The sequence below is a fragment of the Lonchura striata genome, chromosome 3, assembly GCF_050655825.1.
Source record: "Lonchura striata isolate lonStrDom1 chromosome 3, ASM5065582v1, whole genome shotgun sequence".
NCBI classification, from domain to species: domain Eukaryota; kingdom Metazoa; phylum Chordata; class Aves; order Passeriformes; family Estrildidae; genus Lonchura; species Lonchura striata.
The window spans coordinates 48,699,866-48,715,216 of NC_140705.1; the positions used below are offsets into that span (position 1 = coordinate 48,699,866).

At 41.9% G+C, this 15,351-nt stretch overlaps 1 protein-coding gene across 2 annotated transcripts in view; it reads left to right on the plus strand.

Annotated features, from left to right (window-relative positions):
- The window catches only part of SLC35F1 (solute carrier family 35 member F1), a 221,753-nt gene that overhangs the window by 9,072 nt on the left and 197,330 nt on the right, over window positions 1-15,351 (plus strand). Inside the window, exon 1 of one of the 2 annotated variants that reach the window (XM_085575074.1) lies at window positions 7,727-7,865. The exons of the other annotated variant lie outside the window; for it this stretch is intronic. Coding sequence (XP_085431200.1) covers window positions 7,864-7,865 — 2 coding nt within the window. The 5' untranslated portion in view covers window positions 7,727-7,863. Of the gene's footprint in view, window positions 1-7,726; window positions 7,866-15,351 lie in introns of those variants that run through there. 2 annotated transcript variants of the gene reach the window in all.

A 15,351-nucleotide genomic window follows, 5' to 3' on the forward strand; every position in this document is an offset into this window, starting at 1 on the left:
CTGAAGTGAGTGACTGAAACGTAGGGGCCAAATGCTCCAAGGAGGGGTAAGACATAAACTGTACCCTGTCTGATGCTTTCTGGTTTATACCAAGATTTCAGTCTTTGTCTACCCAGCTGCCTCTGTGGCTTTCCCAGGGTGCAATATTATTCTGCATGGATCTTTTGGGTTGATTTTTTTTATTTTTTTTAAATTTTTTTTTTCTTCCTATGATGGTGAGACAAATGATAGAAAATAAATTACCTTGTGATTATTTTAAGTCCTGGTATTTTATGGAGTTTAAACAGCTCTGCATTTCTGGTGGCTTCTGCAGCCTGATCTGGGCCATTTGTCTTCTGAAATCTCTTCTTACTTGAAGCTGAGTAGTGTAATGAAACTAAGGGTTTCTTTCATGTTGGTGCTTTCCTTTTCTCTCTCTGCTGCTGCTGCTACAGACATGAAATGCTTTTGAATATGTTTTTTTTTACTCCCTCCTGCCAGTATATTGAGGTCTGTAGGGATTGTCCTGGACAGATTGAAAGTGAGAAAGGACAGAAAATAGCAAGTAGGATGGGTAGAGTTGAGCAGTGAGCTGGAAAATATTTTAATGGGTATGGGATTTGATACTTTAAGGAAGTAAAACTTTAATGTTGTAGATATAATTTTCATCAGGCTAGGTATGAGGATTAAATACCCTTAGGCAGAAAAAGTTTCCAAGCTTCATCCCATATAGTGGGGAAAAAGTAATTATAAACTGAAGTGCCTCCTTGTCCTGGTTTGGGACAAATTTGGAAGGGAACTTCCAAAGGGGAGATTTTGCCCTAAAGGGCAAAATTCAGCGGCTCTTCTGCCCACTTGTTTGGGAGGTAAACCTCCTTCAAGAAAAGTGGAAAAACTGTTTATTCAACAAGCAAAGTATTCACAAGCATAAAAAATTGAATACTATTAAACAATAAAACCTCTTGCTGTTCTGAAGAGATGGCAAATGCGTTTTTCTCAGCTCAGTGTCTCTCAGACCCTCTGGTGCTGGAATGCACTGTCCTGGCCCCAGTGGCCATAGGTGTGAGCTTCCAATGTTTTTTCTGGGTTTTGGTCCAGAGCAGGTATGAACAATTTCCAGAAAAGAAAAAGCTGCAGTCTAGGGTACTTCACTGCCTCAGCTAGCTAAAAAAACTAACTAAAAGCAAAGGAGAGCTCTCTCCTGCTGTCCAAACATGCTGCAGACAGCACAGTCTGTGAGAAGGAAAGCTGAAGTTCTTATCTCTGTGTTTTTGAAAACACCATGAAAAAATTCCACCTCTTCTCCTTCTCCCCTGCTTTGCTCTCGGATCTAGTTTAACAGCACAAAACTTATTTTGTGGCTAAACAGATGAATGGGGATACAATTCAGCATCAAAAAGTTACCCCAGGACACTCCTTTTCCTGCATAACCTACCAGACATGCACAGGTAACTTCCAGTCAGACTTTGATACCTGACTTCTGCTGTCAGGTACCTGATTTGCTTAGTGGAACACTGTAAAAAAAGGATTTTCATTTGCAGAGGTGCTGTCCAGCTTGTCCCAGAGCAGGCAGCACCTGTGGATAGTCCTAGAGACCTTGTTCCATTGCTGCCTCCTCACATTCTTCTGCCAAAACTGCTTTGCTTTTTGTTGGTGCTCACCAGCACTTTCTTGGCTGTATACTTAAGGGTTTCTTTTTGGGTCCAGTCTGTGATGTGGGAATCATGTCTTCAATGACATCCAGTAGATTCCAGAATATTTGGAGGATTTAATCTAGAAGCACAGGGGCAAGGTGGTGTGATGGTTATCATACATGCATGAAGGCACCTCTTACTGGCACTGTAAAGGAAAATTCCAAGTTTTCTCGCATTTAAACATAATGGTGACAGCAGAACAGCTGTTCAGTATCAGAACTGCACTCAAGGACTGGGTCAGAGTGGTCAAGGTAAGATGCAGTGCCATGATGGTGGTTGAGGGGTTGCCAGAAATAAAATAGTTACACTGAATTTGTGTTAACCAAGCAAAATCTCTGGGATTCAGCGTCCTGCTCTAGAGAGGTTACTTGAGTTTAAGACACCAAGTAATTCCCTAGTAATTCACTTGAAAAATTCTGTCTGTGACTGTAAGTATGTGATATGTTTTAGTTACCTAAAATCAACTTCCCATTATAAATAAGTAAATTCTAGCACATTCTAATTTGTAGAAGAATTTCTGTTAAATGTGATGTCTGAAATGGTTCATACGTATTGATTTGGTATGCATTACTGTGTTAATGGAACTATTATTACTCAGCTAGATTAATTTATTAGATTTATCCCTACATTACAGCCTATAGATGTATTGAGACATGAGCCCACAGAATCAATACCAATTTCTTTCCTCATTTATGAATGCTCTTACTAACATCCAAAACACTGTTACACTCAAGAGTATTTAGCTGCCATTTATTGTGAAGCATTACACTTCAACAATTTTAAATTTGTCTTTTTTCTTTGTCCTTTAATGATTATTTTTTCCATTTATCTGGGAAATTGTTTGATCAAAATGCCATGCATCAAGCTTCAAATGAGTCATGATCATACTTCAGTCATTGAGTCTAGCAGTTAGGTGTGCAAAATTAGGGCTCTGAGACCAGACCTAACCTTTGAGATGCGTTTTGGCTGCTGTTCTGTGTGGCAGGCCCAAAGTGGGAGAGGGAACAAAGGAACAAATGTAACTTCTCCTAAGTTGCCTGCCAAATGTAGTGTATTTGCATGTTTTCCTTTGAGCAGCAGCCATGCGTGCATTTATCTTTCAGAAGCAGCAGTGTTTGGCTGAGGAGCAGTGGCAAAGACCAGCTGAAATGGGTTACTGATGTGGAGGTCATTCACTTGCTTCCAGAGCTTGAGCTGTTGAAAGCTCATGGTGGGAAGTATAAGAAGTGGGGTACAGGAGAAATATGGGGTAAAAAAGCTGTTTGATCACTTCTGCCTCTGCTGCAATTCAAGACTGGTAGACAGCACTGATGGCAGGGAGAGACAAGTCTTCAGATAGTCCTAACACTGGCATTTCTATTCCCATCACAGCTCCAGTGGTGTTTGGGGATAATGCCCTTCCTTCCTCTGGATGGACAAGAAAGGTTCTGTAACTCTCAGGAAGACAATTGCAGGGACTGTTTGGTCTCATCCCAGCCTTTAAATGCAATTCTAAGCAGCTCACCAGACGTTTATATGGAGAAATCTCCAGCAGCTGCATATGCACAGAGATGATTTTTCATCCAGTGGTCTGAAAGGTGAAACTCTGTAAAACTCATTCTTCTCTGGACAGTACTTCTTTCTTGTTTTATGGTAAAAGTTGCTATATTCACTGAGTATGCTTCTTATCTGACCAGTTTTTGGCTTGTAGTTAACTATTGCTGCTGTAGTTGCTGCTTGTGCACCACTGCAGTTACTGGGCATCAAAAGCTCAAGCCTGAAAAATGAAATACAGCATGTACAAAGGATCAGCCAGGTGAAAAAGGGAAACTGAGGGGAAAGAATCACCCCCAAAAATATCATATCTAAATATTGTGCAGAAGTAGGCATCAGAGTTAAAAAAGTGGTGAGTTGCCCCATGAATACTGTCTGCCTGACCAGCTATGGGGTTTGGGACCAAAGCCAGAGCAGGGTGATTTGTGTCATCCTGACTGTGTATGACTACAAGTTACAGGACAGCTGGTAGACAAAATGCAGCTTTACCAATGTGTGCAGTGCAGGATAGGGAAGGGTTGTTTGGTTTGTTTTCAGGGGTGTTTTTGTTTTGTTTTGTAAATCAGTAGCTTCTGATTTACAGTCCAGAATTGAATGCCAATTGATTTTTTTGGCTCTGGGTGAATCTCTCAACCTCGCTGTGTCTGGTTCAGCACCTGTAAAATGGGGACAATTAAACTTAACTACCCAGAAGAGTTGTTGATTAGTTAATGCTTGTAAAATGCTACACAGTGCTATAAAACAGAGTATAGTACTCAGAAACATCTGGTTTGCAGTTACTATAGTGCTTCTCTGAAACTTTATGGGCAAACTTTGCCAAGAAACAAAATTATTGCTGTGTGCAATACATGTAGGCATTGAGAGATGAGGGACAGACAGCTTTTCAGAAGCATCTAACTTTCCTCAGGTACATTCTCTCAAAATACAAGAGGTTTCCCAAGAGCACCTGAAGTGGCTTGCGACTGAAAGCAGTGTCAGGTGAATTTGAGGCTGCAGAATGAGGCTCTAGCAGTTGGCAGAAGAGCTTACTCCATTCCTTTCTTCTTGTTCTTATTCTTGACCCTGCCTAGCTTCTTCCTCCTTTTTTTTTTCTGGTGGAACTGTTTGCACAGTACTATCAAAAACCAGGTTGGATTCAGATGGGGAAAAAATTGGATAAAAATTAGGAAACGTTTCTGCCATTGTTGGTTTGTGTTTCCAGATGGATCTTACCTCCAGTGTGGTTTATCATGTGGCTACACACACATGGGCTTTGCGGCTTGTACATAGAGGAGTCTGGGGCAGTTGCAATTCTCCTGACACCGGAGATGATCCCACAAGCCATGTTACCCAGACACAAAAGTAGTTGCCATCACAGAGCTTAGAAGGTGTGTTATTGAGCCAACCTTTTTTCCTGCCTCCAAAGACAAGTTATACTGATTTCATTGGAGACGTGTATGGTAGCAGAGAACAATCATTTGGTGCAGAGCTGATCTTGGCTGAAGCTCATCATGTTATATGTGAAAATCTGCTAACAAAAGGGACAGAATGTGCTAGAGACAAGCTTGTAATAATTTCTGAGATTTACTTCTTGACTATTATTTGAGATACAATGTGAATATGTGCACTATATGAATAATATATATACGTACACATATTGATTTGGTTTAATAGGAGATTGTTAAAAAAGCTAGAAGCAGTGATGGAGGGAAGAAACCATTTCCAAATCCATCACTCCTTCATTGATACCTAGAAATTATTAGGAGAGGGTCACAAGTTACCTCATGTGAAGATTCAACTTCTCAGTCATTTTACAGAGCTAGGTAAGATGAACATGAGCTAAAGTTGAGGAATGAATTTGTTCTTAACAGAATATCATGAACTACCAAAAGGAGGTTCCACTTCTGTCTCTTCCCTGCTCCTGGCCAAATTACTCCTTCTGCTTTTGCTAAGCCAGGTCTGGTTTCTGTCAGAGGCAGATCACTAAAATCATAGATCATTAAACCAGCTGAAAGAAGTTGCTGTTGTAGCTGGGTTTTTAGTTAACTTTTTATTAAACTGGACTGAGGATGAAAGGAAGGAGGCTGTTAGCAGGGAGCAGAGAGGAGCAAGGGCAGAGGAAGTGGAGAAAACAGGGATGGGAGGTAAAAGAAACTGGTCTGTGGTCTCAAACTTTTTGTTTGGCTCACCTGTATTGTAATACCATGCCTGAGCTAACTACTTATTGCTAAAGTCCTCAGCTTCCTCCTGCCTTCTTGTTACAAACCCTAGGGTGATGTTCCTGATAAAATGAACACATGTGAGACCTGTTGGCTATTGACAGCTGGTAAACAATCAGCTGTAGCCAATTCCTCCCTCAGGTAGGGGGGAAATAGTGTGAATATACTCAGAGAGGAAAAAGAATGTTGCCAGGTACCTGGCTGGTAGTCTGATTCTGAATGGGGGCGGTGGAAAAATGTGTGCTGTCAGACCTGTAAGTACTTGCTGCGGGAGGTGGTGGTGGAGGTGTGATGCAGCCCTAAATTGACAATAGTCTTCTTTGTTACAGGTTAAATTTATTTATTTTTAGACAAGCCTGAATTCAGTGGGGATAGGTATTTGTGGAAAACCTTAGTGTACTCATGCTCTGTGTTTCCCTGTTGATAGAAAATGGAAGGGCAGCCTTATCCATGAAACAGTTTTTTTTTTCTCAGTAAATAAAACAGCAGATGCATGTTCAACAGGTCTAAAATCATGATCTCTGGTGTGCTCCTGTGGGCTTTGACTGGCTTCTGCCTCCCTGCCAAGGTGTGCAGTAACTTCTGTGCTGTGGCTGGCTAGAAAAATAGCCCAATCAGTGGTGGCCACTGAACTGGTTTGTCTGCATTTCCTTGCTTGCCTTGATGTATTACAGTATTCTCCTATAGTCCAGTGTGAATAACTTTATTTTGTTGATGTGATCTTGGAAGCTTATTGCCATTCCCTGACTTCTTTCTTCCTGGAGCCAGCAGCCATGCACAAGCTTTCCCAAAACTGTGCCTCTGATCTGCAATCCTGTAACTTCAGTTACCAAAAGAATTCTTTAAGAGCAAAATATCCACCAATTTGGCCACCTTGGGAATGGTCACAAGATTGTACTGTCATAGATAGTTTTCTAGAAGCATTTCTGTTAGTCCTGTTTCCCAAATCAATCCTGTATCATCCTAGATGTTGTATTTTCACTTGCAGTAGTGCTGCATAGAGGTGCTGCACAGTTCCAATGTATCAGTTCACAACAACCTCTTCTCTCCTACAGGAAGCAAAGTTTTTATATTTAAAGCACCAAAAGCACAGGTAAGGAGGAAAAGGGAGTGATCGTCTTCAGGTCGGGAAAGTGTCTCTTACTAAGAGTACAGGCCCTGTTGATTTTTAAAGAAAACAAAATAACAACACCTCACCCTTCTCACCCCCAGGAAAAAAAAAGAACAAACCACAAAAACAAAAAAAAAAAAAAAAAAAAACAACAAACAAAAACAAACAAAAAAAAAAAAAAGCAAAGCCACACAAAGAAATACCACCAAACCCAGCAACCTTGCTACAGGGCATTATACAGCAATTTGTGTTTTGATACCAAAATGAGTGAAGAGGAAGGGAAGGGGAAATAAGGGAAAGCGAAGAAGTTTTCAGGTAAATTCTGCCAGTGTTTGAATCACATTTGTTGGGAGTAGAGAAATGCAAAACAATGAAAACCTTACATTGCCTGTCTGTGTTCAGGTATGCTTCTGTGGCATAGAAATAAGTTATCCTGGAGGGAAGGACCTGCTTCTTGCTGTTTTGGTGTCTCCTGATGACCATGGCTCTGCTCTTAGGTAGAGATGGCCAATGAACTAACTTGCAGGTCTGCTGTGGTATCACCACATTGCCTGTTTTTATAAACGCAGTGATGGTGATGTCCTGAAAGAGGGAAAGAAGATGAAAGTCTTATGGTGTGAGTAAACAAAATACATCATCAATGCAGGGAAAAGTGATATGTCAGTTATGATGAATTCCTAGCTGGACCCCAAAGTTCATGATAATCCCCAGTTTTGTTTCCTTTGCCTGTCCAACTCTCTCCTTTCCTCCTCCTCCCCCGACATGACATGCAGCCTCCCTTCACAGCCACAGCAGCACCATGGTTTCAATATTTCCTGTAAAGGAAGGGGGAGTAAGGGGAGAGTCCCTCATGCCTGGTTAAGAGGGTCTATTATAGAGGATTAACTGTGCCCAAACAATGAAGCCCCTCGAGGAGCCGGTTACCCTTTTGAGATGCGTGTGTGGGTAAGAGGGCACACTGCTGTCCCTGTATCCCAGCCCAAGTGCGTGTGGTTCCATGCCCTGGTTGCTATGACAATTAATCGCGTCTTTTAAGGGCTGGTGCCGACTACAGATCCCTGTAAATTGCCTGAAAGACTAGTTAAAGCTGCTCCTCAGGCACCTTTATTTGCCTTTACCCACAAAAAATGGGATGGAGAGGTTTTCTGCTTCCTACTTGTAAAAAAAAAAAAAAAAAAAAAAGCCAGAGTAACTTGGTATATGCTTTTAGACTGGCTTTCACTTTCCTGAGCATGATGAGACATGAATTTTTTCCTGAAGAATAACTGTTAAATAGACAGGGATGTGATGCCTTCTAGCTCTGTGCATGTAATCTTCATGTGACCAGCAGATTGTGCGTGCCTGGGAAATGTAAGTAGTATAGTCTTCAAGAGGTGTGCATGGATTGTTTTGTGTGTGTTTGTTTTTATTGGAAGGTTTGCACTAGGCCATTAATGTGTATGTCTTTGGCTTTTCTTTGTACATTAAAAAAGAGCAACAGGGAATTACTGTGGTGTCTCAACCTGCAGCAAGACTGTCCTCTGTACTTGCCTGTTTGCCAAGGCAATGGGAGAGAAATAGATGTTTCCCATGTCATTAGTCCAGAAACCTGAACAGCAGTGAATGCAGTTATTCTTAAAAGTCTTCCTGTAGGTTATAAGCCCTGTTCATTGGAAAGGCAGTCCTAACTCAGTACATTATTAGAATGGTTGGAAAAATATGTCCAAAAGTTTGAGAAGTCTTTTTTCTTCCTTGAAGTCACTAAAGTCTCTGTTACCTTTAATATTGCTTCTCAGGGAAGAAAAAAACCACCAAAACCAAACCCCATGAAGGGAAACAAGTTTAAAGGGATAAGTTATCAAATGCACAATATTGTCTCTCAACCTTAAACAAAAGGAGAGGTGTGATTCAGCAGAGTCTCTCTTTTTTTTAATGAATGTCACCTTGATACAAACATAGTCGTGTACACAACATATGTCTGAGGAAACTTAAAATTGCTTTTACTGGAGACAGTGGGCAAGATGTTGGCGTTGTTTGATATGTCACATCAGAGTCAAATGTACTAAAATAGATTAGGTAACTTTGATTATCAGAAATATTAATAGCTGTGTGCACTCAGTGCATGCTGCACATTCTAGTTTTGGGTGACTAATTTTGTCCCACTGGTCACAGAGACGTGAATGTACCATCTGCCATTATAGGTGTATAACATTGGCTTGCTTTTCATTTGTAATTTCAGTACTTGAGGAGTATCAAGTAGTACTGTTGATAATTAAGCCGTGGCTGAAAAAATCGTTGTGTTCCATCTTGTGTATGGAAAATAGATATGATCTTTCAGAACTGGTCAAGCTGGAGCATCAACAGGAGAAGCAATCAAAATGGACCCAACCCCCAGTCTATGGCTCTGCAGCCATTATTTCTTTCCCTTATCAAAGAGTTTTAAACTGGAAGTGGGCAGGATTGCTGCTCAAGGCCTGCAGGCTAAGGACTTGTTTATTCAGTTTGTATCCTCCAGGATCAGCTTTCCTGTGTGGAAGAAAAAGAACTAGTTAAATAGCAGTACACTCCCTTCCTTCCTTTTCATGGTGCCCATGGAATACCTTTTCTTAAGTCTACATTATTCCTGGTCAGCAGAGGACTGTGAAAGGCCCCAGGACAGGTGGTGTTTTTGAGGTAGTACCTGTTCAACTTACTAATAGCCCTGGAGGTACTATTCAGAGAAGAAAATAACATCATCTGGCCTTGCCTTGCCATTGACATTCAGAGCCCATCTCAGCATCCGGAACTGGCTTGCAGGGGATGTGAGACAGAAGAGTTTTCAGTTCCTGTCATATGTGTAGTGGCTCTGCATCATGATGATTGTGATCCAGACAAAGACCTGAACTTGTGTATGCCTACCCATACTGCTGCTAGTACTATTAAACTATTAGCCTCTTGCTCCATTTTTCCCATGAAACTCTTGTTCAAGCCAGTATCTTTTAATTTTTTTCCAATATGATGTTTGTTTGGGTTTTTTCCCCTTTAATGCAATGTAATAGTACAGTGGGGTTCTTGCTTCAGCAGCCCTGCGTATGTGAGCAGTCCTTGCCTTGAACACATCACTGTGATTACACAGGTCCTGGTGTTGTGCAGTGCATCCTGTTCAGCCATCACTGTGTATGGATATTACAGGAGTCCTGAAACTTCTTTTCCTCTCCTGCATCCACTGCAGTGCCAGGACTCCCCTTTGTGGAAACGGTGGGCCTGGTTCTTAAGGCTTTTCTTGGGAGATGTTCCACCAGGTCCCAGTGGAACTGTACTGGGAGGCTGATGGAGGTGGGGTGGAGATAGCCTGCCGCCATGGCAGAAAGCTGAGCATTCTCTCCAGCTGAAGGACCTTGAAGCCCAGCAGAATGACAGCAGCTTCTTTACCTCTGCTAGCGGTGCAAGAAGAAACTTGCTCTTGTTTGAAACTCTCTGAGTTCTCACTACTAAAACCCCTGGGCTCTCGACACTTTAGGGCCACCAGATGTCTGACAGGAGCCACCGTGGTGCATGGCAGGAGCTGCTGCTGCCACTTGTGTCACTGCTGCCAGCCATGGCCTTGCTCTGCTCCTGCAGGGTGGCTTCAGCACAGAGCCCTGCAGCATTGTGTCAGCTCCATTTGCCCTGGGAAACACTTTTATTTTATCTTTGTCCTTTTAATTCTTTGACTTTTGTGAAGCATTAGGTAGTTGTCCTTTTTCCCCTGCTCGCTGTGTGGCTGCTGTTCCCTTCACCCTTTCACCTGCAGCATCCCCTTTCTTCTCTCCAGCCTGGCTGCCTCTTTTTCTCGCCCTTCTCACAGAGGAAGATATTCTTAGGCAAGGGTCAGATGCTCGGGTCTCTTGGGGAAAGTACTTCAGGGTTCTGAGACAGAAATAGTGCAGTGGCTTTTGGTGCCTGCTGGGAGGAGTCACTAGCCTGTGTCCCCTCCCCCAACTTCTTTGGGCTCTCATGGAGTTGTTTGGTCCCACTTAAATGTGTAGGTTTGAAGGGGCTCTGAAAAGCAGAAGTGAGCTGGGTCTGTTTTCCCATGGCTTTAATCTGTTTAGAATGTCTTATAAAAGAAATGTGTCTAATTAAAAATAAAAGCAAACTTACATTAAGATTTGATTTTTTGCAACTGAAATTGTTTGATGTGGCAACCATTGGACTGCAAATGATGTCTTTGTGGCAGCAGCCTCATTTGTCATCATGTGCAGGGTTTTGCTCTCCTGTCCTGGCTTTGTCTCAGTGCTATGGGTCTTCCAGCTGCAGAGAAAATCAGGTGAGGCACAACATCTCCTCTTGTGGAAGAGCAGTTTTAACATAACAAGAGTATACATAACTGGAAAGATTAATGCTGTAATGGGATAATTACAAAGCAGTAGTGTGAAACAAAGAAAAAAAAAACGCTTTAGTTTTAACCCATGTTCTGACATGCAGTCCCTGCCTTTTGAGCAAGGCATTTTCCAGGTTTGATTCTGGTTTTCCCCCTTGGATGCAAGCACTAGCCCTTCATCAGGAGATTTGGACTATTTAATAAAACAACCAGAAATATATTGATAGATGCTTCTAATTTGTATTGGAAATACTGGCTGGCCAGGAGAGCAATAGGCTAGAAAGGCCATTGCACAGATATGGAAGAGTCTCTTCTATCTCTCACTGCAAGCTCAGAAAAACATGAAAGGGCAATGTAATTGGGATGCTGTTGAATTATGTATAATACTGGCATGAAGTTCCCTATCAGTTTAATTTTGGTAATGCTTTCTATCTTGCCAACAGAATAGTCTCTGTAAATAAGCTGCTTCCTTGTTTGCTTGCATGGCCTGATTATATACAATTATCCCTTGACTGCTGTGACTTTTTAAATTAGTAGTGGGCTCAGCTGGGTATTCTAGGATTTCATCTGAAATATTCATTGCTTTAACTGACCACATAAATGCACATGGTTCAACCCCAAAACCAGGAAAAGCCATTCTGCTGACAGTTTCACTGCCTTCCGTCAGTTTTCTTACCGATGGAATTGCTTGCCACAATAAGAATGACCTCTGTGGTTTTAAGTAGAAGGTACCCTCTCAACAGAAGTAAAATCGAGAGTCTTCTATAAACACAGTACTTAATAGAGCTTTTACATTTTCAAGTTGACCTGGTAACAGTAAAACTAACCTCGTCAGAAGGTTTTTGTCCAGCCTCAGATCCAGATGTGTCTGCAAGAGCATTTTTTCTGCCTACTTTGCAACACATCCACATCCTCCTTAACTTGTGGAAACCTCTGTTCCATGCCTCAGCTCCACATCTCTGAGGCATTGTTATCTTTACTGCTTCAGAGATGGAACACAATTTTCTCCCTTGTCAGAGGGAAATAACCATCTACAAATGCAGTGGTCAGGCCGTGATATGAAGACTAATACATGCATTCATAAGCCCAGATAAACTAGATTGGGATTCAGATTTCAGGTTACAGAAAATTTTTGCAGACTGTTGTTTGAACAAGGAGAAAAGAGTTGGCAAATTCATGTTAACTGCAGTTAATGAGCCTGAAATTTTTATTTTAAATATTCGAAAAAGATTGTCTTCAGCATATAGAAAATAAAGATCATTGTGAAGCATGTTAGAAAATACATAGGTTTTGCAGTGAAACTTCCAGTGTTTGTCCCTACAGAGCTTGGAAAAATCAACATTTCCATCTTATGTGGTGTCTGAAGAAGGTAAGAAATCAGAATACAATTCCCAAGTGTCTTGGTTTCTGCGTGGGGCGGTGTGGCATACTCATGAAAACTAGCTTCACCACAAAATTTGCCTGTTCACTATGTGCTATAGTAATAAGCTTAACACAGGATTTATTAACTTCCTAAATAAAATATTATACTTCTCTATATTTTGAGTTGAATTTTGGTGGCTGATCTAGAATAAAAATTAGTCCCAAAATGCATTGAAAGAGATTTGTACCCTCCAGTATGTCAAAGATTGATTTAGCCCCCCAAAGCTCCTTAGTTTTTAATTAACTTTTTTCCTTGCTCCCTTCACTGAAGTTTTTGTGATATCATCTTTTTCTACGAAGCCCGAGCTTTGTGTGCTCTTAGGAAAAAAGGTTATAGTTATTTTCTGGTAGGGATACCGAAGAATGTGAAATAACATGTAGTAACCAACCTTATGTGCTACTTATTTTTATTTTTAAGGGAAAAATCTGAAAATCTTACTTCTTTCTGTGCTGTAGCAGAAGGTTTTTGGGGTGCCTCAAAGAAGACATAATTAGAACTAGTAGGATAGATAAAAAAACTAGGTAGTAGAAAGCAGGATTCGATGGAGGTGTCTATTTGTATGTGGACTAATCTTTCAGAAGAAGAGGTATCATCCAAACTAAATCATAGAAAGCCCTCCCAAACGCATTTGGAGGAAATAATTCTCTGCTGATGGGAGGAAGAGAGAGGTACTGATGATATAAAACATCCTTTGTAGCTCTGGTATCGATAGCTCTTTGTCAGAATGACATTTTAGCGTTATTAAAGAGAGGGATGAAGGATCTGTATAAGACCGTGGCGTGCTGTTTTCGGTTTCCCGTGGCACAGGAGTACAGTTTGTCACAGGCATCCTCCCTGTGCTTGCAGTACAGGACCCTGAGCCGCGGGCTCTGGCTGTCCCGCCGGAGCAGGATGGGGAGCGGGGCGTATCCCGGCCCGGCTGGGCTTTGTGCCGGGAGCGGAGCGGCGCTGCCCGCAGGGCTCTGCCGGCGGGGAGAGGCAATGGCAGCGGGCAGGGCCGCAGCCGCCCTGCTTTGATGTGCTGCGGGGCTGCCTCGCAGCGCGGTCCCCGCTCCCTCCTTTGTGGCGCCTAAACTGCGATGAAAGCCTCAATGAGCCCCACGCTAGGCAACGCGGGCAGCGGCGCCTGGAATGCGCTGGGCTCATTGATGAAACCCCGCCTGAAGGGCGGCGATGCCTTTGTGCGAGCGCTGCCCGGGCTCCGCAAGCCGGCCCGCCGCCGGGAACCCGCCGCCTCCGACTCGCTCTGGGGTTTAAACCTCTTGTGTGCGAGTAATGTGTCCTCACAAAACACTGCATGAACTCGGGGGCCCTTGAGGGCTTCTCCATAGAGTTGGGAGGCAGAAACATAGCAGAGACCTGCTGCATGGAGGAGCGAAACAGCATTTTGTGGCTGCTTTGAAAGATTAAAAAAGATCCCAGCAACCTACCAGACAAAAAGTAGCGTGTTGTTTGGGTTTTTTTCGGCCCCAAACACAAATGTGAAACAATGGAAATGTCCTAGTAGCCAAACAATAAATGAACTGAGTGTGAGGTGTTTCATTGCCTGCCAGCCTGAGAGCAAAAACTGCATCTAGAACAAATGGGTGAAATTTGACTGAATTAGCAGAGAAGCACCGGCCTGAGGTCTCACTTTCCCCACTCTAATTATTATTTCTTATGGAAGCCCCAGTTGTGCTCCAAGGCTGAATAAGTGGAATTTTTCTTCCAAAGAAGATAATCCAACTGCTTGGCTATGAATGGAGAATTGCATGTCTTCCAAATTACCACACCCACTCTCAACACATGACGATTTTCTGAGATTCACAAGTAAGTTTGAGATGTAAATGGCATTTTAAATTTTATTCCTTTGAGCCTTCTCTGGCTGCTTCTTTTTCATGTGCTACACAGAAAAATAGCGCAGAGCTTACACCTTTTATTTTCCCTTCCCTTTTGTTCTTTCTTTTTTCCCCCCACTGTTGTAGGGCCTGAATCCATGATGCTTTGACTTTCAGACTGGTGGTGCTGATAGATAGAGGAAGCTTGAGAAGTTTTCCTTGTAGACATATTTTATTGTTGTAGATATAGAACTGCTGCATAGAGTATACATCTTCATGCTGGAAGAGAGGAGGAACACTTTAGTTAGCCAAAGCAAAAAAAGAAGGAGAAGAAATAAGTATAAAGGAAGATTTTTTTTTTTTTTTTTTTTTTGCTATCTCAAGATGCTAGCTGTGGTGCAGCCATCAGTTTTACCATCCTTTCTTCTTGGTGCAAATGTTGTGTTTTTCACCTAAGCAAGCTCAACTACCTGAAGGAGACTTGTCACAATCAGGAACATGAGTTATTCCTGTAAGCTGGAATGTGCTGACAGCTGAATAATTTTCATTGATGAATTGCCAGTGTGATTTTTTTTGTTGTTTTAAATTTATGCACTCTGAGCTCTGAGTTTAGGTGCATTTTTAATAAAGATGTGTGCCTTCCCCTCTTCTTTGTGGCGGAGTGAGAAGTGACCTGAGAAGTCTTTCTTTTTATGGTTTAAGTTACAGGGGATGCATTCCACTCCCAAATTAGTAGGTTGCTCTTGTCTTCTGAGGGGAGTCAAAAATCTTTGACAAATTCTAGTTGATGAGACTCAGTCTACTTCTTCCCCAACACATACACAAGGTAAACTTGTGTTATGCAGAAGAGCCCTAAAGTTAAATGAAAGTGCTCCCACATACACCACCCCCCCAATCTGGGAATAACTGAGTGGTGCCTAGAAAAAGGTTTTGTTGTAATAGCTAGAATATGGTTCCTTCTGTGCTATTTGAATTGGGGAAAAGCACCTTGTTGGCTTTAGCTGGAGTATGAAAGGGTGAAATGATGATGGCAAGAGCATTGGAAATGAAAAAGAAGATTGGTGTTTTTAGAAAACCTTTTAATTGATTTTAATGTGTTGCTTTTAATGGCAGCTTTTAAAAGCCTTTTAGTAAATAATCTCCTCAGTACCGGCATTTATTTGGAGAAGAGACATATCCATGAGAGATTTTTAAACGACAGTGCTTCATGCCATAGGTAAATCAACTAAATGGTGTTTTAAATACCCATTGATTTCCTTCTTTCAGCCCCTGTAC